Raw genomic sequence first — 23283 nt, forward strand, 5'->3', positions numbered from 1 at the left:
GTCTGCCTGGGAAAATCTGGGCCACAGCTTCAGCCGAACCCCCCCATTCCTAGGAGTGGCCCAGAGCCACGCCTGCAGCCCCTGCAGAGCTCCTCAGGGTGCCTCTGAACAGGGATTGGGATCTGGGGGAGGGCACCTCCAAGGAGGAGCAGAGACAGGAAAGGGGCAGGAGAAGGCAGAACTCTCATGCTCACCTAGTCCCAGAGCAGGCAAGAAGCTGGCTGGGAGTCACTCAGCAACCCCATGGGACCGTTGAAAGTGTCTAAGCAGGGTGGAGAGCAGGCTGTCCTCTAAAAGGTCCAGTCTGACAGGGAGGACAGCCCCAGGGGCTGACGTTGAGGAAGCAAGGAGACACAGTGACTTGGCCTGTCAGCAGATGACTAAAGTTCACACAGCTCTGGGAGGGCCCTGGGTAGGAGATGGGAGGTGTTATGACAGCATGACTTCTGGGGTCCCCAAGGCAGTGGCAGCAGGTGAGGGGTGTGACCCCAACAGGGAAAGAGAGATGTGGTGCCAGGGGCAAGGAGTCCCCCTCTCTTGGACACAGTTCTCTCCAAAGGGCAGGGTCTCCTGGTGAACACCCCTCCAGCAAGCCCCAGGCTGGGTACACCCCACCCCTGTCAAAGTGTCTGAACTCCAGGGCCAAACACAATGTCCCAGAGATGGTTCCTGAGGCAACGCAGCAGAGGTGCCGCCAGCACCAGACCAGAACCAGGACCTGAGAGCCCTCACCACAGCCCTCAAGCAGATGCCAAAGGTGCCTTCCTGGAACACAGCCTGGGGCCTCGTGTCCAGACCGGTTCCACCGCCTATCCGGGAATGTCAGCACCTCGGGCCCAAGAACCCCCCTGAGCAGCCTGGAAAGGCAGGGCCCAGACCGCGCCAGAGCTGGTTCAAGCCACGCAGCCCAACAGTGCACACCTGGCCACTTGATACCCGCACCCAAGTTTCTGCATGTCCCTGACCGGGCCAACAAGGAGATCTCAAGCCAGGAGTAGGTGCATGCCCAGCCCAGGGACCTTGGACGCTGCTTTCCATCCCCCTTTGGCCTCCATGTGCCAAGAATAAGGATCAGCCACTCCTTGAGTCATTGCTCCATCCCTGGCTTCCTTGCTAGCTGTATCTAGGCTGCCCAGGAGCCCCCACAGTCCCTATCTGTAACACCTCAGCTATGACCACCCTGTAAGGCTGTGGCAGCTGACAGACAGAAAGAGCTATAGAGGTCTCATTGCCCCTACGGAGTATTGCTGCACACTCTGGGTCGCACAGTCAAAACAGGCCTTGTCCTGTTACCCACTGCCCTTGAACAGGCTTGGGATGGAATCCACCGGAAAATGCACTCCCATGAAATCTTCCACGGCCCCGGGACGGGGCGCCATGACTCAGCTCTTTTCTCCTGGACATCACCTGCAGACCAGGGTGACTGAGAAGATGGACAGGGCAGGCTCCAGGGACGAAGGCCCATAACCTGTCCCTGAGGGCTAGCCACCAGCCAGGATGTCAGGGGATTTGTGTTGCAGGCCAGTCAGCTGGCAGGGGTCTAGAGTGGAGAGACACAGGGCTCTGTCCCTAGCCTAAGCCTGCTTAGCCACTTCCTCCTCGCCTGGGGAGGCATAAGACATGGCAGTGTCAGCAGCAGCTCGAGGGTAGGAAGAATGTCTGAGCGGGCAGAGGATGGCCCCACCCAACAGGTGATCCCAGTAGGGTCCCAACAGGAAAACCGCATCCTGGGGCAAGGTGAGGGACCAAACACTGTCTGTGATGGAGCACAGATGAAGCCTAGCAGCAGCTGCAGGCCCCAGAGAGGAGAGTCCGGAGGAAAGGTATCTCATTAAAGGCTGTGTCAACAAACGCCTGAGGTACAGAACCAAGAACCTTCCTTACGTGGTGAGCGTGTCACGTTTTATTCTGGTCAGCCCCCCAACCCCTATATGCTGAAAAGCGACCTGAGGGGAGTCAGTCTGGGGAAACCATGCCGCCCTAGAAAAGGCTGCAGGGGCTGGGCTGAAGAGTCTCCTCCAGACCCCATGGCTCCTGTCCTAGGCACAGAAGATGGTAAGCTCCCCGTCCCCAGGAATGTGCAAGCTTCACCCACCAGAGATACTGACTTTGCCATCAGCACCACCCCCTCCCAATACACACACACACACACACACACACACACACACACACACAAGCTGAACCTAGGCTGAGTGGAACAGGTTCCCAGGATGCATCAGAGAGCGGAGCATGAGGAAGCCTAAGGATTCTCTGTTAATCCTCCAACCCAGTTGTCACCTGGCTGTGTCACCACCACCTCAGAGCCACAGTCCTGGTGCACGGTCCTAGACCCATTCAGACAGGAAACCAAGGCTTAGGTTGAAGCAACTTGCGCAATTTCAGCTGGACCCCGAGGGAGACATGTGGACCAGCAGGTGGGCCCAGAACCCATGCCCCTGGCCCTAACACCACCAGCATCAAGGAGTCGTCCCCATCTCACCCCAGGCATGAGAACATAGCTCTCAGCAGCTTCCTGAGCCCTGCCCGCCACTGGACTGGAAGCTTACCATTACCCAGGCCTGGATTTGGGATCTGTCTCCCTTGCTGCCCACCCTGGTGGCATAAGGTTGAGAATTAGAAAAAGTCACCTTCCCCAGTACTTGATAACCACCATGCCAGATACCTGTTGAGATAGCTAGGCATGCCTGCAATGACCACAAGGTGGTGGGCACCCCCTAGAGTTGTGCAATGACCCTTGCACAACTGAGCCGGTTTCAGGCCCCACCATAGCCACAAACCAGATCCCGGAGAGGGGCAAGCATGGCCAGAGGACCCAGCGCCTCAGCCCCCATCATGGGTCCCCTACCCCCATGCTGCCAGATCCTCCTGGGCCTCAGTTTCCCCATGCTGCACCCCTCCTGCTTAATTCCAAAATGTCCCCTTCTTTAGAGCAGTCCAGCAGTTCCACCCGGCCCTCCTCCACCCACCCCACACCTGTGACACAGTGAGCCAGACAGCTTGGACAGGTAGTTTCAACCCCCCTAACCAGACAATAAAAAATCCAAGGCCTCTCCAGCCTGGACCCAGTCTGTGCAGCCCCTCTTCAGGGTCCATTCACACAAGCCCTGTCCCCTTCACCCTGAAGGTCCACTCACTCCCATTATGCAGGTATATAAACTAAGGCTCCAGCCTCTCCAGAGGAAGAGGCCAGCACATGGCAGAGCTGGGACTGGAACCCAGGCTTCCAGACAGATGCTTCTGGGAGGACCTAGCCTGAGCTACCCCAACCTACAATGTCCAGCAGCTCAAAAAGAATGAGCTGTACTTTGGGGTCACACAGCACTGAGGCACAGCCTGATGCCCCTCCTGGCTCACCTGGCTCTACGCTGGTCCTCCTGCTGCTCTCCAGCACAGAGCTGAGTCCCTAGTGCCCCCGCTCTGACCCAGCTCCTCCCCTCCCTCCCCCTGCGGACTGAGTGGAGGGAGGCTTTAAAGGCACAGGAACCTTTCCAGGTGGGAAGAGGGCTGGCTCCTAGCCCTGTCTCTGGGGCTGTGTGACCTGGGACAGCTGCTGGCCTCTTTGAGTCCCGTAAGATCCCCAATCCTGAATGAGAGACCTGAGCTTTGAAGCCTCCGTGGTGCTGAATGAGGCTAGCTTTCAGGCAGAGGTAGGTCAGGCCAGGGGCCCCTGGGAGGAGGTGGGACCCCCCCCAACTTACAATGTCTAGAGCAGGTTCACGTGGTGCTGGGGTGCAGCCAGATGCCCACCCACTGGGGTTGGAAGTGTAAACCTCTGAATCCCCATCAGGCCTGAGGAATCCTACCTACTCCAGAACTCTAGAGTAGGAGATGCTCCTCCAACCATGTCCTCTCCCTGACCCTTGGGGCTACAGGGGGAGTGTGTAGGGACTGTCACTCCAAAGGCCCTGGCCACCTGGACTGAAGGGAGTTACATGACCCAGGGGAGCCTCTCTTCATCCCCGACATTTCTGGGGTCATGAGCGAGAGGGTTGATGGAGGACACACAGCAGTGAGGGCAGGAGATAGAGTTGTTTGCTCATGCCCCTGCCTACTCTGGCCCATCAAATGAGACAGGGTGGGTGCCTCACAGGGCTGGCAGCCCCAAGACTCCCTGTGTCTGAGATCCACTTGTGGCCTGCTGTCTGCCAGAACTGCCACCACTAGCACGGCCCTGGCTTCAACACATTCATTCATTCATTCATTCATTCATTCCTGCCTCTAAGCCTGGCCTGTCCAGATTCTCTTCTCAAGGAACCCCCAGCAGGATTCTAGATGGGCTTAGTATGGCCAGCCAAGGAAGAGGAGGAGCCCAGGGCCCTGGAGGAGAGGCAGACACAGTGACAGGGGCCTTAAGAATCAGGGCAGAGCTGGGATTGGATTGGGTAGGACATGCCAGGTAAAGGGAACCACTTGAGCCTGGAAGCTGGCACTGGAGGCATGTCTGGGAGTAGTAAGGGCCTAAGGGAGCCTCTTGACCTCCCTGGGCCCTTCCTGAGCCCTGAGGTGTCAAGGCTAAGAAGGGAAGTGGCTGAGCTCAGATCAGACCCTGAAGGCCAGGCCAGTGCATCTGGACTTTGAGAGCCCCAGGAGGCTGGTGAATGTGTCACCTGGCTGGGTAACCCATTAACTGCAGCTCACTCATTAAGACCCTGGTGGGTGACCAGAGGGTAAGGGCCGTGGGAAGAAAGGAGTGTTAATGGCTGGGGACTTGCTGAGATGGGTTCTCTGTGTCCTTGTTCCTTGAGGAGTTTCCTGGGCGAGGCTGGCCTCCAGCCAGGGACTGCTGCCAAGGCATCATGGGGGGGGGGGGGGGGCCAGCGGTGCCACCCCACCATCCTGATGCCTTTTATCTCCTAACCACACATACTATGTAGGCACCAGCAACCTAGGGTACCCCACGGGTCTTGGTCAGACAGGAGGGGATAGGGGGGCTGGGCACCTGGCCCATCTCCTCCTCTGAAAAATGAGGAACCACAGTGGCCTCCAAGGTCCTTCCTGTTCTGACAGACTCTGGTTTGCCCCAGCTCTGTGTCTGGGAAAACAAGGCATTGGTGGAGGAAGAAGGGTAGTCAAAGGAAACCACGACGTGAGAGAGGAAGGGACTTGCCCAAAGCCATTAGGTAGAACAGTGACCCATGACACGGGGAAGGCCTTGCAAACCACTTCCTGCAAGTAGTACCTCATTGCAGCCTCCATCATGCCCCACCCTGCTGTCACATCCTGGAAGAGGCTCTGCCTGAGCCTCAGGAAGTGCCAGGTGAACCTCCTGCCCTGGGTGGGCCACAGCTGGTAGAGACACAACATCCCAAAATGCAGTCAGGAGCCTCACACTGAGTGAGCCAGGAAGGCAGGTCCAGATGCAGCAGTGCCTGACCTGTCCTCCAGAACTGCTGGGACAGGATCTCAGGGCCCACTGGGAGCCAGGAAACCTGATATTACAACAGGCATTTTGTGTCCCCTGGTATCTGCACCAAGGACACATTTGGTAAACTGGCTAAATACAAGTGACTTTGATGCCAAACATCATAGCATCTTAATCAACTTTAGGATCACAGAATCTCAAATGTTTGGTCTCTGATCTCCTGTCTCCAACACCCCAAAAAGGTTGGCTTGCATACTTGCCTTGACAGGGACCTCACTACCTTTAAAGACAGCAAGACTGTGGTTGGTTGGCAAGTTCTTCCCAATGTCAAGCCCAATTTGCCTTCTTGGAATGCCTTCTGCAGTTGTGAGAGTTGGCATGCTTTTTAAGGTGGGCTTGCCTCACTTCCTGCCCACCGTCTGAGGCCACAAGCAGAGGAGCAAGGGCCACCTCAGACCCTGTGGCTACCTCGCCACAGCCTCCCTGAGCCACACAGACCACACTGCCGGGATGGAAGGAAGACTCTAGCTCAGTGAAGAGACTGGTGCTGTCCAGGGGTAGCAGAGAGGCAGAGCCCCTGTGCCCCCAGAGCCTGGCTGCCAGCCCCCAGCACCATCTGAGGCATTTGCCGTTGCAGCACCTACCTTTGATGTGTGGAAGAAGGCTGGAGCACTGCCAGTGTGTGGGCCTTCAGAGATGTCAGCTCCTTAAGGCCTGAGAATGTCTGGCTGCAGGGCTAGTCTGGCACCTGGTGGACCAAGTCCAACTCCCAAACCCAGAAGCAGGGTACCAGCACAGCCAAAAGCATGGGCTCCAGAGTTCCTAGGTTCAAATTTGACCCCTGCCACTCATGGCCCAGGGTCTCCTCTTCCTGCCCTCAGCTTTCTATCTGGGAAGCAGGAATCATTAAAATAATTGTTGGGCGGATTCACTGAAATGGCTGTGCACAGGCTATTGTCAGCGCCCGCTATCTCCATGGTTCCCACGCCCAGGCCGGCAGCCGCCTCTGTCCTTGGCTGATGAGCAGCTCAGGGCTAAGAGGTCATAAATGCCCCCCTCCTGCCTGCCCTGCCCTCTCTGCCCACGGCACCCTGAGCAGGTAGCATTTACCATATCACCTCGTAATTATCTGCAGTGTCTGGGAGCTCCAAGGGGTGGAGGAGAAAGGCTGAGCCGTCCACACCCCAGCCCCCACCCCAGGGTATGGCCTGGTCTTGTCTCCCTCTGAGGGGAGTCGCTGGCTGGAACCTGCCTGTCCACACGCCTCTCCACCCCCACCCCCTACTCCCAACCCTCCATGGGGGGTGAGTGGACCTGTGGTTCCCCTAATACCAAAAAACACCCAGTGCTTCCCCCCCCCCGCCCCCCCACCGCCCCGCATGCTCTGCTAGCCTTCCATCCTGGCTTCTCAGAGCCCCCACCCCCTGCCATCTCATTTCTGGGCCTCCTGCACCACTTCAAGCTGAACTCCGTTGCTCTCAGAGTCCTGCTTGCAACATTTTATGGGCTGATGTTTTAGATGCCTCAGGTCAACATGCCTGCCTAAACCTGAACTAAGTAACAACCGTCCCCATACCTCCACCAAACCACATTAGCTTAGCCTGCCTAGCCCCAGAGCCTCCTTCCCAAACTCACTGGTCCCCCAGTGTAGCAGCCTCACCTCCACATCCTCTCCTGGCTGCTCCTGACCCCAGCTCCCCTCACCTGGCAACTCCTCCTCAGGGTCCTCAGCCCCTCCACTGTTTCCCTAAGGTAGCCCCAGTGCTGAGCATACAAATCTGAGCACATCCTCTCTCACTAGAAACCCTTTAAAGGCCCCCTTTGCCCTCCAGATAAATTCCAGTCTTGCTAGGGCCCCACCCCTTCCTCTGTAAAGTTCACCCTATGCTCTCTGCTGAGACTTCAAGCTGGCACTCTTCCTTCAGACCCCAACCTCAAAGCAACCTCTTCCGGAAGCCCTCCCCCTCCTCCTGGTCAGCTCCTGTAGTGCCCTGCAGCCCCCATCAAGGTTCCCCACATCTGTGGAGTAGCTGTTAGATTGACTTCCTGTGTCTTAGCCTCTGCAGTATCCACAGGGCCCAAAAGTCAGCACTGAATTGACCAATGAAGGCTGTGGGTGGCTGAGTGGATTCCGTATAAAGCCACGGAAAATCAATTTGTAAAAACACTGCTGTATGTTGGACTTTTGTTTTGTTGTGTCTAATCCTACAATAAGATGCCGGACGGGCACCCTATTTTCCCCGAGTTACAGATGAGGAAATACGGTTGTAAAACCTACTGTAGTGAGTTGAATAGCACCCCCCCCCCCAATTCATATCCACTGGGACCTCTGAATGTGACCTTATCTGGGAATAGAGTCTTTGTAGATGTCATTAGCGTGGGCCTCAAATCCAATAACCAGTGTTCTTATAAGAAGGCCATGTGAAGAGAGACACACAGACACAGGTAAGAAGGCCAGGTGACAATGGAGACCCAGGTTGGAGGGCTATAGCTAGAAGGCAAGGAATGCCTTGGATACCAGCAACCGCCATCGTTAGAGCCTTCAGAGAGCCCTGCCAATGCCTTGATTTCCAGCTTTCAGTCTCCAGAACTGTGAGGAATAAATTTGTTGTTTTAAGTCACCAAGATTGCAATAATTTGTTATAACAGCCACAGAAAACGAATACAGCTACCTACTTTACCTAGTTTGTACACCCAAAAAGGGACAGGTCCAGGGGATTCTAATCAGTTCTGAGACGAGGGGCACCTGGTGGCTCAGCCAGTTGAGGGTCCGATGCTTGATTTCAGCTCAGGTCATGATCTCTCGGTTCGTGAGTTCCAGCCCCACACTAGGCTCTGTGCTGACAGTGCAGAGCCTGCTTGGGATTCTCTCTCTCCCTCCCTCCCTCCCTCCCTCCCTCCCTCTCTCTCTCTCTCTGCCCCTCCCCCACTCTCTCTACATCTCAATCAATCAATCATTCGTTGGTCCTGAGCCTATACCCATGCCCCCCCCCCCCATAGGGATCCCTGGCCCTGACACAAGCTTACAACACAGCCCTGTAGAGCCAGCTCCAGAAGAAATTGTTTCCATTGAGTGTCTGCTTCTTTCCTCCTAGTGAGTTCCAAAACCATCCTGCATCCTTCTTTGGAGCGGCTGCCAAGAGGCTCACTGTCACCTGGCTACTTGCTGAGGTACCATGAACCTTGCCAGTATCTGGTCTTGGACTACCCCACTGGGTGGATAGAGAAGAGCCCTAAAGGTGGGGCAGGTTCAGTTCCAGCCACAGCCCTTCTCCCCTCCCACTGGGTCATCTGGACCTTGGTTCCTTGTCACTCCAGCTGGGCCACCACATGGGGTGGCCAAGAGCTTGGGAAGCCAAAGGTGTGACTGTCACCGCTACTTGTCTCTTGGCAAGCCCCACTTAGGGCCAGGATGCCGCCAGCAGGGCCTGGGGTTCAGCTGTGTCCCTCCCACCTGACTCTCTGGCTCCCCAACTTCCCACCTCACTGGCTGTCCAGGGAGCCCATACAAGTCACTGAAGCTCCATATCAGCCCTAGGTGCTGAGAGGGCAACATCATAGCACCCCCCTACCCACCCACTCAATGGGGTCTCCACAAATACAGGCCTACTGCCCAAGGCAACTCCACAGAGAGAGGCCAGCAGCCTTTACTTAAATATACATGGAGGCCAGTAAGGGGGAATGATGCCCCCCTCTCCTGAGGGCAGAACTCTGTCTCTGGGGCCTCCTGCCCGAATCGGGTTAGGCCAGAAACACTCCCTAAGAGCCAACTCAACCTAACCACCCCCACAGGAGGCAGAGGGAGGCCCATCTAGGGATCCAGGCCCAGTCACCACCTCCCTCTTTTTCTGGGAAAATGTCCTCCAGGAATCTCTCAGCCAAGAACACAGAGGGTGGGGTGGGACATGAGGGGTGGGGCTGGGGGGCAGTTCTCTGCTTTCCACAGGACTCTAACTCTGGGCACCCTTCTGTGCCACTGCCTGGGTTGCCCCCTCTGTGACAACCAAACTCAGCCCTCTCTCTCCCCTGCCCCGTACCCCTGCCCTGGCTCGGCCTTCTCATGTTTGAGGGGACAATGTCCAGGCCTGGCTCAGCCTCTGGAAGGATAAGGTCAGGATTTGGGAGACATCCCAGCTCTGGCTCCAGCCCCGAAAGTATAAGAGGAGAGGGAGGGGGTTCTTACCAGGCTGCCAGTCTGGACAAGGGGTCTGAGAGGTCCCTGGAGCAATGAGGCTGCTGCTTAAATCTCTGGCCCCAACACCACCACGTCAGGTCAGCGAAAGCGCCTGGGCTCTGGAGGGAGGCAGGCCAAATGGTCATGCAGGTTTGCCAGGGAGGAAACCTGTGGTGCCAAGGTGGCCCCAGGACAATACTGGCTACAGAGGGGGAGTAGTGGAGGCTGCTGGGTCCAGCTGGCAGACGGCAGAGGAGAAGGGAGCCGAGGATAGAAAAGCCCCAGGACCAGTCCCAATGGGGGAGCCCAAGCAGGCAGCAACAGGGGTTGGGGTTCAGTGAATGATCAAGTGACAAGGATACTAAGTTGTCCTCTGTCCTGTATCAGGGGTTCAGCTTCAGGGGACCACAGATCCCAGCACTCTGTCCCCAAACACACTCCTGGGGGGCAATACTTAACCCAAAAGAGAAGTCTGACTCTACCCTCACTTACCATGTGCCCTCAGATGGCCACCCCTCACCCCACGCACACCCCATCTATGCTCACCCCTCCTGAACCTGTGCCCAGGCCCACTGTCCTCACAGGCTGGACACACACTCTTTGCTGTGGGAATTGGGTGTCTAGAGCCCTCCTGCTCCAAATGTCCCCTACCCAGGGAGTGTGAGGGCCCAGAGCTGGGAGGGGAGCCTCCAGGAGGCAGCAGGCCCCCAAGTAGGCCCCTAGAGCTGGCTGGGTCCCTAGCCCAAACCTGATCCATGCAGGAGCCAGGGCTTCCCCTCCTCACACCGCCTCCCCGCCCCTGTCAAGCTGGAAGACTGAAGCCTGGGGCAGGTACAGCTGGCCTGCTTCCAGCCTGCCCAGAGCTAGGTTTAGGGGTTTAACCAGGACTCTTCATCCTGTTTGTCTCCCAGGCCTGGGCCAAAGGGAGCCCAGCCTGCTCTACCCAGCCTGCCCAGGCCTCCCCCAGTTAGGCAGGGAGGGGCAGTAAATATTTGTCAATGCAGGAATGTCTACACAGGTGGACAGGTCAGATACTACGATTGTCCAATGGCTGGGAAATTCCAGGAGGCAGGTGATGGCACTGCCTAAGGCTGGCAAGGGAATTCCCCCCCCACCCCCCACCCCACACACACCCCTCCCCGACTCGGAGTCCAGTGCTCTGCACCACCAAAGCAACTGCTCCACAGTCAGCATGGAGGCCACTAGCCAAGCGCCACCTCGCCCGGCCCCTGCTCAGTGCTTCCCCAAACGACTCCAGGCCCAGACGACAGAGCTCCAGAGCCCGGTCTAGCGCGGGCCCGGGACTCCACTGGCCAGACCTCCCAAACCGAGGGTTTGGGAGCTCTGGGGGCCCCAGCAGCAACCCCGCCCTCCTCCTCCGCTGCGGCCCCGCCCGGGCGCGCAACCTCGGACCCTGCGCTCCCCACCCAATGCAGCCCGGGCCGGGCGGGGCGGGGCGGGGGGTTGGGGCCGGGGGCGGGGCGCCGACGACCGGACTGCCTCCCGCTCCGCGCCGGCAGCGCAGCGGCCATGGGGGCGCGGCTGGGTCGGCGGACCGGACCCGAGGCGGCCTCGGAAGCCGGGGCGGCGGCGGGGTGCGGGCCCGCGCCCTATGAGCGCCGGGTGCGCTGGCTCCGCGAGATCCAGTCCACGCTCCGCGAGCGGCGGCCCGAGCGCGCGCGGCAGCTGCTGCGCCTCCTGCGCCAGGCGAGAGAAGGAGCGGGTCGGCCCGGGGCTGGAGGCCGGGGAGGGGCCAGAGCTGCAGGCTGCGGGCCTGGAAGGGGCCGGGAGGTGCTGCGGAGTTGGCCCCGGGCACGTGAGGCAGGGCTGGCCCCGGACGGGCGCACGGGCCGGGAGGGTTCCGAGGGGAGCATACGACTGGCTGAGGAGGCTGGGAGTCCTGTCTGGGCGAGAGGGCGAGGGAGGGAAAGCAATCGGCTAGAGTGAGGACGAGTGAGGCTCCGGGGGTGGGGTGGGGTGGGGTGGGGTGGGGTGGTGTGAGCGTGGAAGAGAGGGCCGCGACGGTGTCCACCTTTCTGGGGTTTGAGAGTTCAGTTGTGTGTGTATTGAGGGTGCCCCCAAGCCCGGAGCTAAGAACACAGATTCATGCCTTGGCAGGAAAGGAGTGGCAAGGGGATGGTGGGAGGGGGACGACATCTTGTACTGAGGGGCAATGAATGGGAAGAGGGCAGCTCCCGGCTCTTCCATGGTGGGGGCGGGGGAGGGGGGAAGGAACTGCATAGGACCCTGGAGAGAGGACCTGGGAACTGATAGCCCAGCTGGTCAGCCGTGCAACCTCACCATGACACTATGGCAGCCCAGACAGAGCTACAACTCACATCACCCATCCTAACAGGCAGCTCACACTCATTGAGTACATACACCTGGCATCTGTGCATCACAACACCACATCTGGACAGGGTGAGAGCTGGGCGTGGGCACCCCTGGTCCCACACACACCGGGTACCTGAGCCAGCCTGGGGTGCCCTAGAAGACGTGGGTTCTGGTCCCAGCATCACCACTGGGCAAACCACTTCCCTCTCTGGCCACATCCCCATTTCCCGCAGCAACTGCCACCGCAGCTGCCCTGTACTGCAATCTGAAATGAGCCATGCAGGTGTTTGGCCTGCAGGTGGATGATTAGAGATGGGAAACTGAGGCTTGGAGAACAGTGGTGAGCCTAGAGCCACAGAGCAAATTAGGGGACAGTCAAGACAGAAGCTTCTAGTCTCCCAGCCTCACTCCTTCTGCACTGGGTTTCCTTTCTCTGGGCCCAGTGGGCTGGAAAGGTGGGGCTGGCCCTTTAAGAGGAGCTGTCCAGACCAGCAGAAGGCGGGCTGTGGCTGTAGTCTGGGGCCCTGTCTGGGTCAGCCCAGGCTTACCAGCTAGCCCTCTCTTCTAGATCCTCCCTAGCTGGCATTTGTGACTTGAATGATGTTTAAAATGCAAACAGCAAAGCAGCACCAAATCAGCTAGACCATCCAGAGGCACAGATCTTTGGGATGGCATCTGGGCCCTAAAGCACCAGCAGGACATTTTTTTTTTTTTTTTTTTTTAACTTGGGAAACCAGCTAAATTGCCCCCTTGTGTCTCAGGTCAGGATTCCTGGCCCAGGGGTCTGCCCCATAATCCACAGGGACTCTGCAGTCATGGCATTCCCATGTGGCCTAGAATCCTGTGCACAGGGGGCTTGTGCACAGAACCTGCCCCTCTGGCTTGAGGAGGGCCCCGGGGTCTGAAGGCCCCTCCTGGCTATGCCTGCCCCATCGGCTTGTCAGTATGGATGCTTTGAAAAGATGTTCAGGGACTCACCAGGCCTATGGGAATAACAAGAAGAGAAGCCCAAGGACTGAAGGCAGGAATGCATAGGTAGACCAGGGGCCCAATGGTGAGGTCTCTATGAGAGATGGGAGACGTGGAACCTGGACAAGGAGGCTGGTGGGTTGGGGAGGGTGGGAATGCCAAGCTGTGCATGAGTCTCTAATGTCATACAACATCAAGAGAATTTGGTCTCCACCAAAGGGGTTAAGGGTCAAGCTTAGGGGTGTGTTCATGGATCTGGCTCTGGCAGCTCAAGGGTGGGACTAGACAGGTGTTGGGAGGCCAAGGGGCCCAGGAGGAGGCTGTTAGGGAGAGAGGCCTGCACCTCTTCGAGCAGTGGGGAGGGAGAGCTAGGCAGAGAGGGGTGAGGGAAGAGGGTGGGGTGGTTCTGGGCTCCTGCCCAAGCGCTGGGGAGATGGGGATGGTGACGCCCTTTACTGAGCTGGGTCATATGAGGCAAGGCCAGCTTCAGGGCAGGAGATGAACACACCCAATCTAAGCTGCCTTTGGGACATCTGACTGAGCTGAAAGAGAGGTCCATTCCCACAAAAGGATCTGGACCTGTCAGCAAACATTTGTTGTGGCCACAACTCAGGAGAGCTTGGAAATAGGTAGAAGAGGCAAAGGGCCCAAAGAGAATGCTGGAGGACAGCAGCATTTGGGGGTCATCAGAGGATCCCCCAAAGAACCCTCCAGACAAGCCCAACCCCAGAGGAGGTAGGTGTCACAGTACCATGTTTCGCCTCCAGGGAACCAGTCTAAGGGTTTTGGAACCTACTTATCACCTCCCTGAAGCCCTGGATGTACTGGCACTCTCCCCATCCAAAGGGTCCACGTGTTCCTGGACAGTTGGGTCATCGCTACCTGGGAAGAGACTCCAGCAAGCCTCAGGGAAGGAGACAGACAGAGGGGAATCAATGTGAGAGGCTAGCTTGGATGGGGGCCTGGAAAAGGAGAGCCCAACTTCTGGCTCACTCAATTCTCCTCACCACTCACAGGACCTGGGCCTCGAGGGGACCCTCCTCACCGACATCCTCTATAGGAATGTGGCCTTCCTCAATCTGGTGGACCCTATCTCCCATGACCTGCTCGTGAACCTGGCCCGTGACCTGCAGTGCCCCAAGACGGTGAGGCCAGTAGGCATGGACCTCAGGCTGGGCCGTGTGGCTGACAGGGGCCAGGAATGCCCAGGGCTGGGGGCTAGGAGCCTCGGTCCTCAACTGACTTGCTTTGAGGCCTTAACCAGGTCAATGTCCCTCTCTGGGACCTGATGGCAGTTTCAGTGTATTAGGCTGGCAAGCAGCTGGAACACAGGTGAGCTATGCTTTCCTACACCTGAAAAGCTGTGTGTTGCATAGGCCTGCTTCCTGAGTGGCAGCACTGTGTGCCAGGACCAGGGACCCGGGCAGGAAGTCTTACGGGGATGCTGTGGGACATAGAATGTTCTGACAAATCCACTGATGGAATCAAACTCTAAGCCTCTGCATTCCTGGGGCCAGAAGAGAGCCACCATAGGCTGGAACCCCTGTCCACATGTCCCCATCCTGTATGGATACACTTGGGGATGAATGCTCACTGCTTCCCATAGCAGTGTGAACCATAAGCAAATCCTTCCTCATGTTGAATTGGTGTCTGCCACCGGCAGCCTCCATCACCCCTCCTCCCATGCCACCACATCTGCTCCCAACCCCACTCTACATCCTGCCACAAGCACTGAAGGTCCTGCGCTCCTGACACAGCCACCAGCCCCCATCCCTTAGGCCCAGTGAATCCCTGTGCAAAACAAGAGTGCCCACTATGGGCCCTGCCAGCTCTGAACTCCTACATGCTATATGCAGGCATCACCAAGGATTCTGAGGCTAGCCTAGGGCTATCATAGTGACTGCCAGGGCTTGCTGCCACTGTGTGTATGCTCTGTTAACAGAGGGACAGGATAAAGAATGTGCTGGGTAGTGGAGCGTGCTCAGTGCCAGCTTTGTGGAAAGCAGAGCATCCCTGTTTTTCCACCCCAAGCTAGGTCTCTACGAGGGCCCACTCAGGACCAGAAGAGAGCCAGGTGGTGGTGATGTAACACATTGACCCTCCCAGCCCTGGCAGCCAGACCCAGGCCCCACGGGCACGGTCTAGTTTTGGAGAGTGAGAGGAAGAAGAGCATGCTGACCTGGCTTGTTCCTATTCCCTGGGGGTGGCGTCAGTGGAGCAGGGCTCCCTGGAGGGGTCTGGTCCTGCCTCCCCCTGTGGCGAGTCCCCCCGGAGCGCTGAGGGTGGGCAGGGAGCCGGCTGATAGCCCGAGACACTGGCCTTGGGCCTGAGGACAGGGAACAAGGCCCCATTGTCTAGGCATCCTCCCGCCGGGCACTGCGGGCCTCAGACCAGCCTGTCCAGCTCCCAATGGGCAGCCTCCCCTGGCTCTGTGCCAGGCCACAGCCAGGGTGGGGGGTGGGAGGGGGAGGCTAGTGGGCAGCTCAGTGATCCATGATGAATCATGTGCCGGAGCACACACTTGGATCCCAAAGGCCCAGAGGGGCATGGGAGGGGCTTGGCCTCATCCTGACAACACTGCCTCCTTACAGGACTATGAGCTCTGGAAGTCCTCGGACAAGATCTGCCGACAGCTCATCTACCACCTCACCCCTCACTCCAAGCGGCAGCGAGGATCCAGCCTGCTCCAGAGGAAGACCCAGAGCTGGTAAGGGGAACCCAGCCACAGCCCTGCCTTGTGGCCCCTTAGGGTCCCTTCCTAGGCTGACATGGAGAAGCAGCTCAGCAAGAGGCTGGTGCCTGAAACCCCACCTTGTGACCCCCTCACCCTTGTCTGCATCACAGCTGTGGAATGCCCCCAAGCCAAACTGCACCCTCTGTGTGACCTGCCTCCTGCTTTTCGCTCACCTCTCAATCCCTGGCCTATCACAGGGCCTGGACCATACCCGGACCAAGATAACCCCAGCAGGCGTAGCAGGCGTCAGCTGAATCCTCACACAGGCTGTGAGGGAGGCAGATTCTGGGTCATGATTCCCATTTTATAGGGAAGGAAACTGAGGTCGGGAGAGGCAAAATGGCTTGCCTGAGGCCACACTCTGCCCTCATGTTCCTACAGCTCTTTGAAAAGCCTTTGCCAGGCAGCCTGAAGCCGAGGCCTCCGCAGGGAGCCTAGTAGCCTGCTCTGCCATGGGGTCCCCTTCCCAGTCACTCCATCACCATTTTGTGGCCAGACTCAGCCTAGTTACCTGCTGCGGACATCCAGGTTGAGGGACCTAGAACCACAGCGCTGGTGCTCTCCCCTGCTTGCTCCCTGCCGCACCTCTGCCACCCTTCCCCTCCTTGAGCCTGGTGGTCCATGATGAGCCCGGAGCCCATGAGGTTGTTTCCTGCCGTGGTGGTTAAGGGCCCTGAAGGTGGTCCCACTACCCATCTGCCTGGTGGTCCATGTTCAAATGACAGGAGAGACCTAGAGGGAGGTTCGAGGGGCGGTGGAGGACCCTCCTCAGTCTCTAAATTTCTTTTCTAGCTTAGAACACAGGGAACCCTTCACCGCCCTTCACCTTCCACCTGCCCACCCCCACACCTCCCAACACCTCCCCTCTTTCTACCCTGGGCCTGTCCCCTCTCTAGCCCTCAAGACTCGGGGGACAGACGGATACCCTATCACCCTCATAGGAATGTCTATCTTTACCCCTCTAAGGATTGACCTTAGAGGAGGCGTGGGAAAAAAGGTGAGGGCAGGAGTCAGAGCACCTTAATTTGAAGACCCAGTACCCTCTTAGTGGTGTGCGAGCATAGAAGAGTCCTATCACCTCTATGAGCATCATTTGCTCCTCTGCAGAATGGGATAATCATTCTTACTCAACTAGGTTGGCATAAAAATAAGTGAGATAATAGGTACAACAGGTGTGGTGATGCAGGCACACAGGAGGTTTTTATAATAATAATAGCTCATGGAACCTTAACACGTATATTTATTCCTCACAACAGCCAGGCCCTCTTGTCACCAAAGGAGAGACTGAGGCTCAGAGAGGTTCCAAGAATTGCCCATGGCCATCCACGTAGAAAGTAGCAGTTTGATCCCAGCTTGGCCTGATTGTAGGGCCCAGGCCCCGCCACCACTGAGGGCTGCCCCAATGGGTCATTGTCTACAGCCAGTAGGGACCTGCCAAGGCCATGGCCTTGCTCAGTCCATCTTTGCCTGCAACCTTTCCACAGCCTCAAGAGCAGCCTCCAGGTGACTCAGCTGGCTGGGGAGACCGTGAACCTGTCGGGGATTCCACTGTCAGCGCGGGATGTGCAGCACATTGTGCGCTACCTGGGAAACCAGGGAGCCGGGCTCACGGTGCTGGACCTGAGCTTCACGGGGCTCAGTGATGAGCTTCTGCGCCTGCTGCTACCCAGCCTCTGGACGCTGCCCCGCCTCACCCAGCTCCTGCTCAACGGCAACAGGCTGACGAGGGCCACTGCCCGTGAGCTCACTGAGGCCGTCAAGGACTCCACCAAGTTCCCCGCGCTGGCCTGGGTAGACCTGGGCAACAATGTGGACGTGGCCTCCTTGCCCCAGCCCCTGCTGGTCGGCCTACGCCGGCGGCTGAGCCAGCGCACCTCACTCCCCACCATCTATGAGGGCCTGGACCTTGAGCCTGAGGGTAGTGAGGCCAGGGCCACCTCTGCTGCCTCCACCTGGGGCTCTGCAGCTGCCGAGCCAGGGTCGGAGCCCCAGGCCTGCTGCACGAGGTGACCTGCCACCACCCTGGCTGCTGCTACCTGACTGCCAGTGGCACATGGGATGGGGGATGATGGAGGCCTTCTAGGTCCCCAGAAATCCAGTGTAAATACTCAGCCTGGGATTAAGGGGTTGGAAGGAGAATGGGTTCACTAGAGGCTAGATGGTCAGCCCAGGATGGAGTCTCAGACTTCCCTCAGCAGGAGGGCCCAGAACCTGCTGTGCCGATCCCACAGTAAACAGTGATGTCCCCCTCTGCCTCAGCCTTTCTGCACCATGGACCTCAGGGCCACTGAGCGCCAGCTTGCTTCTGGGGTGGGGAAAGGGGTGGCCAAAGACTCAGGGACACTGCACACCTGAAAGGGAGGGACCAAGCTCTCACTGACTTACCCCAGGTATTACTCCCTGAGAAGACACCAAGGTGTAAGGGTCAGGTCCATCTGTGGTCTGGGGAGTTAGGGGAGGCCTCCAGGGACCTCGCCTTCACATCTGGGTGGGGCTTGGAGAAGAGCAGTTGGGAGGGCACAGAGGGGCAAAGCTCAGAATGGAGCCCCACAGCAATCTTGGGCCTGAGCCCAGGATGCTGACCTCCCCACCAGGGAGGGCCCCTTGGGCTGAGGACAAGACTGTGCTGACAGGAGGCAAGGTTCATCTCCCACAGATGGACAAGTGCTGCCCACCACCCCTAGGACCCACCGCCCCCGCCCTCCCCCCCCCAGGCTCCCTGTACTAAGTCAGTGGGGAATTCCATGGGGTTAGGAGATACCTTAGACCAGAGACAAAGGGCTTGTGTGTTCCCTCCAGGCCCTGGAGGCCCGTGTGCACAGTCCTCCCCTCTGGGGGACTCCAAGAAAGCATGCAGGACGTGGGGGTGGGTACATCCAGCAGCAGGGGACTTGGGGTGGAGCATTCCGAGGGCTTCCCAGGGGTAGTCTGCTCCCAGAAAGGGGCTATCTTCCCTCCCCACAAGCACCATCAGGGCAGGCTCTGGATCAGAAGCCTAAAGCCATGGTCAGCCTCACAGCCTTGTACGGAGAGCTGAGTACAGCCCAACTAGGAGTTGGACAGGGCAAAGACAAGGAAGGAATTTGAACATGTCTGGGGGGGAAACTGAGGCCCAGAGTGGGGAAGACAGCAGCCTAAGTCTCCCATGCAGAGCCAGGTCAGGTCTGGGGCAGTGGGGATCCTCACAGATGAGGAGAGACCTGGAGGCAAAGAAAAGCCCTCTGGGCCAAAGAGAAGGTAGGACTCTCCCGGGCCCACCAGCTAACCCTCCTCCGCAGTGGGGCCCACAGGGGACCATGAGTCAGCACGGATTCCAGGCTGACTAGATATGCAACAGCCCCTTGAGTGAGAAAGGAGATGACCAAGAAGGGTGAAGACAGGGAGGTGCTGAGTTCCAGGACCAGGAAGGAGGTGGGGAGGAAAAGGAGCTCCCTCTCTACCGCTGCCTGCCCACCCCAAGGGCAGGCCCCTGCCAGTCTGGCTGCTTTTGGAGAAACCTTTATCCGGAGGTGGTGGGAAGGGTGTGGAGAACACCAGGTTCAACCCAGCTCTGCTCCTGACTTACTGTTGGGACCTGGCCAGGGCCTCCTCTCTCCCTGCCTTGGGTAAATAGGACTGCCTGTCCATAGTACCTTCCAGGTCTCAACCCTCCAGCCTGGGGTCCTGGCCCTGTCAGTCCTCCTTGTTTTAAAGACACGGGCTTGCCCATTGTGCTCTTACTCTGGAACAGGGGGCTCAGGCTCCCCAGAGCAAGGCAAAGTGGGGTGGGAGATGAAAGGGGCCAGCTTGGAGAAGGATAGGGAAGCCAGCCTTGCACTGGGCAGGCTTGTAAGTCCGTCACAGGCAGGCAGCAGTGTTCTCCTGTGACTCCTTGCTGGAGAAATGCCAAGCTCTCTGGCCCTCCTGCCCTCCTGCCCCCCTCACTCCCTGCCCACCACTGGCCCAAATCCAGCCCACAAACCTTGAACGTTGCCGCTGGGAGAGACTCCTACCGGGATGGTGTGAGGACCTGAGCCGGGTGTCACTAGGCGAGCTCTGGGAGAATTCAGGCAGCGGCAGCTGGTCTCAATCTCCCCGCCTCTCAGACGGAGGCACGCAATGCAATAGCTGAGCTAGAGCACAAAACAGCTCAAGAGAAGAGGGTTGGCTTTGTTGCCAGGCAGGTGTCCACAACCCCTTCACGTGCCCTCATGTCAGGGCCTCACGGCCACCAGTGAGGCTACTCTACAGGCAGGTACACTCCAAGAGGAGGGGGCTTGTGCCTCTCAAAGCTTGGTGGGCAGAGAGGACATGCCAGGCGGTCTCCAGCCCGAGTTCCAGACCCAAGAGGAAGCAGGTAGGCCTTGCCCAGCCCCAGTCTTGGAGGCAGACAGACTCAGCCTGGTTCTGGCTCTGTCACCCACTGGTGGTATCCTCTCAGGGTCCATTCCTTCATCTTGGGAACCAGGTATATCAAGTCTCCCCTTGGCCTGTCGGAGAGAGCATGATATAAGGTTTGGAAAGTGCCTGCTACGTCGGGGGCACAGGGCAGGCACTCTTCAGCGTCAGTGGGGCCTCCACCCAGGGCTCTCAGAATGGAAATGGCAGGAGCCCAAACCTTTGGGACTAAAGCCAAAGCCATGCATTTATTTGGAGGGCACTTCTGTAGCCTTTCTGTTGGCAAAGTATTGTTCTGATGGCTTTACGTTTCGTTAATGCTCTTCATACTTATGAGTGAGTAAACTGATACAGGGACAGGTTAAGTGATCTGTCCAAAGTCAAAGAGCTAGAAACCGGAGGAGCCGGGATGTGAGGGGGAGGCCCACATTGTCTGTGATGCTACCCCCTGCCTGATGCTGCCTATCCCACAGCCAGCCTGGGGGCTGAGGATTCACTGGAACTCTTGAGCAAGCCTCTGCCAAAGACACCATTCGATACAGGAGACCATCACAGCGCTCTGATGGCAGACGTCCTGCTGCGGGAGGGACCCTCAGCCACATTGCCCCTAAAGCAGGACCAATCAGGACCTCCCTGGGCCTGTTGCCTCGTATACAAAATTGAGGAGTGGGGAGGGGAACAGTGAGGATCCGGGCTTTGCCCTCTTCCAGGATTGAAAGGGACAAATGGGGAGTGGGTTCAGAAGTACTCATCAGACCAAGTGAAGCCCAGCCTCATACTCAGGGGTGCGGGATCCATGCCCACATCAGACAGTCTGGGACAACTCCAGCTGCCTTCACCTCTCTGGGCATCAGCCTCCTCAAACCTAAACCTGCCTTGCCAGGATGTTAAGAGAATCAAAAGGAAACATGTAGAAAAGATACCTGTGCAGGGCTTGAACTCAAAAACTATGAGATCATGACCTGAGCTGAAATCAAGAGTTGGACGCTTAACTGACTGAGCCACCAGGCACATCTTCAATTTTTTTTAATGTTTATTTTTGAAAGAGACAGAGTGCAAGTGGGAAAGGGCAGAGAGAGAGGGAAACACAGAACCTGAAGCAGGCTCCAAGCTCTGAGCTGTCAGCACAGAGCCCGACATAGGGCTCGAACTGGACCACGAGATCAGGACCTGAGCTGAAGTCGGACATCCAACCGACTGAGCCACCCAGGCGCCCCTTAATTTTTAAAAATTGTATCATTTTTGGAGCACCTGGGTGGCTCAGTCGGTTAAGTGTCCGGCTCTTGATGTCAGCTCAGGTCATGATCTCATTGTTTGTGAGTTCAAGCCCTGCATCCGGCAAGGCACTAACAGTGAGGAGCTTGCTTGGGATTCTCTCTTTCCCTCTCTCCCTGCCCCTTCCCCACTCTCCCTCTCTCAAAATGAATAAACTTAAAAAAAAATTAAAAAATAAAAAATAAATTGTATCATTTTTAAAAATGATTCTTCATTGTAGTACCATTGAAATATAATAGACATAACAAATGTTACAATTTAAAGTGTACACTATAGTATATTTTGACTTCATGAAACCACCACCACAATCAAGACAGTAAAGATATCTGTCATTTCCAAAAGTTTCCTTGCCCCTTGGTAATGTATCCCTCCTGCCCCTCCTTGTCCACCCCCTTCCCTAAGCAGGGGGGGCCTTGATCTGCTTGCTGTCCTTTCACATTAGTTTGCATTTTCTAGAGTTTTTTTTTTTTTTTAAGTTTATGTATTCTTTTTTAAATTTTTTTTTCAACGTTTTTTATTTATTTTTGGGACAGAGAGAGACAGAGCATGAACGGGGGAGGGGCAGAGAGAGAGGGAGACACAGAATCGGAAACAGGCTCCAGGCTCCGAGCCATCAGCCCAGAGCCTGACGCAGGGCTCAAACTCACGGACCGCGAGATCGTGACCTGGCTGAAGTCGGACGCTTAACCGACTACGCCACCCAGGCGCCCCTAAGTTTATGTATTCTTTTAGTAATCTCTACACCCAACATGGGGCTCGAACTCATGACCGTGAGATCAAAAGTCGACTGCCTTTCCAACCGAGCCAGGTACCCCTACAGTTTTAGATATATGGAAGAATATGGGGTGTATTCTTTTATATGACTTCTTTCACTCAGCATAATTATTTTGAGACTTCCATGATGTTGCCTACATCAGTAGTTCCTCTTAATTGTTGAGTAGTATTTTACTGGATGCACATACCACCATTCATTCCCCTGTCAATGGATATTTGGGCTTCCAGTTTTTAGCTCTAACAAATGAAGCTGCTATGAATATTCATGTACAAGGTTTTGCATGAACATATATTTCCTTTTCTCTTGTGTAGTGGTATCTCAGTGTGGTTTTCTTTTCTTGTAATATGATTGCCTGCCTGGTTTTCCTTATTAGGGTAATGTTGGTACCCTGCTCATAGAATGAGTTGAGAAACTATTCCCTTCTCTACTTTTTTAGGAAGAGTTTGTGGAGAATTGATATTATTTCTTTCTTACATATTTGGTAGAATTCCTCAGTGAAGGGACATGGGCCTGAGGTTTTTTTGTAGAAGGTTTCCAGTTACAATACCAGTTTCCTTAACCGAAATAGGACTATTCAAATTAGTTACATCTTGAGTAAGCATTAGTATGTTGGGTCTTTTAAGGAATTTGTCCATTTCATCCAAGTTGTTAAATTTGTTGGCATAAAACTTTTCATAATATTTCCTTTCAGTATCTGTGGAATCTGCAGTAGTCACCTCTCTCATTCCTGAGATTGGTAAATGTTTATTTTTGAGAGACAGAGAGAGACAGAGCACAAGCAGGGGAGGGGGGCAGAGAGAGAGGCACAGAATCTGAAGCAGGCTCCAGGCTCTGAGCTGTCAGCACAGGGTCCGATGCAGGACTCGAACTCACGAAGCACGAGATCATGACCTGAGCTGAAGTCAGACGCTTAACCGACTGAGCCACCCAGGCGCCCCCATGTCTTTTTGTTGTTATTGTTTTTCTTTCCTAATCAGTCTGGCTACAGGTTTATCAATTTTATTGATCTTGTTAAAGAATCATCTTTTGGTTACATTGATTTTTCTCTATGGTTTTTTTGTTTTCTATTTCACTGACATCCATTTTGATCTTTATTTCCTTTCTTATGCTTCCTTTAGATTTTATTGGCTTTTCTTTTTCTAGATTCTTAAATGAATCTTCTTGTCTGGTGTTAATATAGCTAAGATAATTGATCTGAGACCTTTTTTAAAAATGTTTTATTTATTTATTTTTCTGAGAGAGAGAGAGAGAGAGAGAGAGAGAGCAAGTGGAGAGGGGCATAG

The 23283-nt window shown here is 56.3% G+C and overlaps 2 protein-coding genes across 10 annotated transcripts in view; one reads left to right on the forward strand and one right to left on the reverse strand.

The window, feature by feature from the left end:
* GGT1 (gamma-glutamyltransferase 1) overlaps positions 1-19649 on the reverse strand; it is a 33314-nt gene extending 13665 nt beyond the window's left edge. For 2 of the 7 annotated variants that reach the window (XM_078435673.2, XM_081790721.1), the window contains exons 1-3: positions 19535-19649; positions 9546-9655; positions 195-408 (exon numbers count right to left, since the gene is read on the reverse strand). The gene's annotated coding sequence lies outside the window, so the exon portion shown is untranslated. Of the gene's footprint in view, positions 1-194; positions 1303-3354; positions 3445-6006; positions 6446-9545; positions 9656-19534 lie in introns of those variants that run through there. The other 5 variants (XM_081790723.1, XM_081790725.1, XM_081790726.1 and 2 more) reach the window with 5 other exon arrangements.
* LRRC75B (leucine rich repeat containing 75B) lies at positions 11021-22306 on the forward strand. 3 transcript variants are annotated; one of them, XR_014135857.1, is made up of 5 exons: positions 11023-11243; positions 13856-13984; positions 15431-15546; positions 17058-21130; positions 21215-22306. XR_014135857.1 is itself a non-coding variant. In XM_060612569.3 (4 exons), exons 1-4 carry the CDS (start codon positions 11067-11069, stop codon positions 17581-17583), a joined length of 948 nt encoding a protein of 315 aa, XP_060468552.1. In that variant the 5' UTR covers positions 11023-11066; the 3' UTR covers positions 17584-22306. The 3 variants fall into 3 exon arrangements, 2 of the variants coding, with proteins under 2 accessions (XP_060468553.1, XP_060468552.1); XM_060612569.3 differs by having other exon boundaries at positions 17058-22306; XM_060612570.3 differs by lacking the exon at positions 13856-13984 and having other exon boundaries at positions 11021-11243; positions 17058-22306.
* The last annotated feature ends 977 nt before the right edge of the window (positions 22307-23283 follow it).

The sequence above is a fragment of the Panthera onca genome, chromosome D3 (genome assembly GCF_046562875.1).
Source record: "Panthera onca isolate mPanOnc1 chromosome D3, mPanOnc1 haplotype 2, whole genome shotgun sequence".
Taxonomy (NCBI): Eukaryota; Metazoa; Chordata; class Mammalia; order Carnivora; family Felidae; genus Panthera; species Panthera onca.

Coding starts and splice junctions, on each gene's coding strand:
- LRRC75B (XM_060612569.3), top strand. CDS start 11,067: ATGGGGGCGCGGCTGGGTCGGCGGACCGGACCCGAGGCGGCCTCGGAA. Junction 11,244..13,855: donor TGCTGCGCCTCCTGCGCCAG/GCGAGAGAAGGA, acceptor CACCACTCACAG/GACCTGGGCCTCGAGGGGAC. Junction 15,547..17,057: donor CAGAGGAAGACCCAGAGCTG/GTAAGGGGAACC, acceptor ACCTTTCCACAG/CCTCAAGAGCAGCCTCCAGG.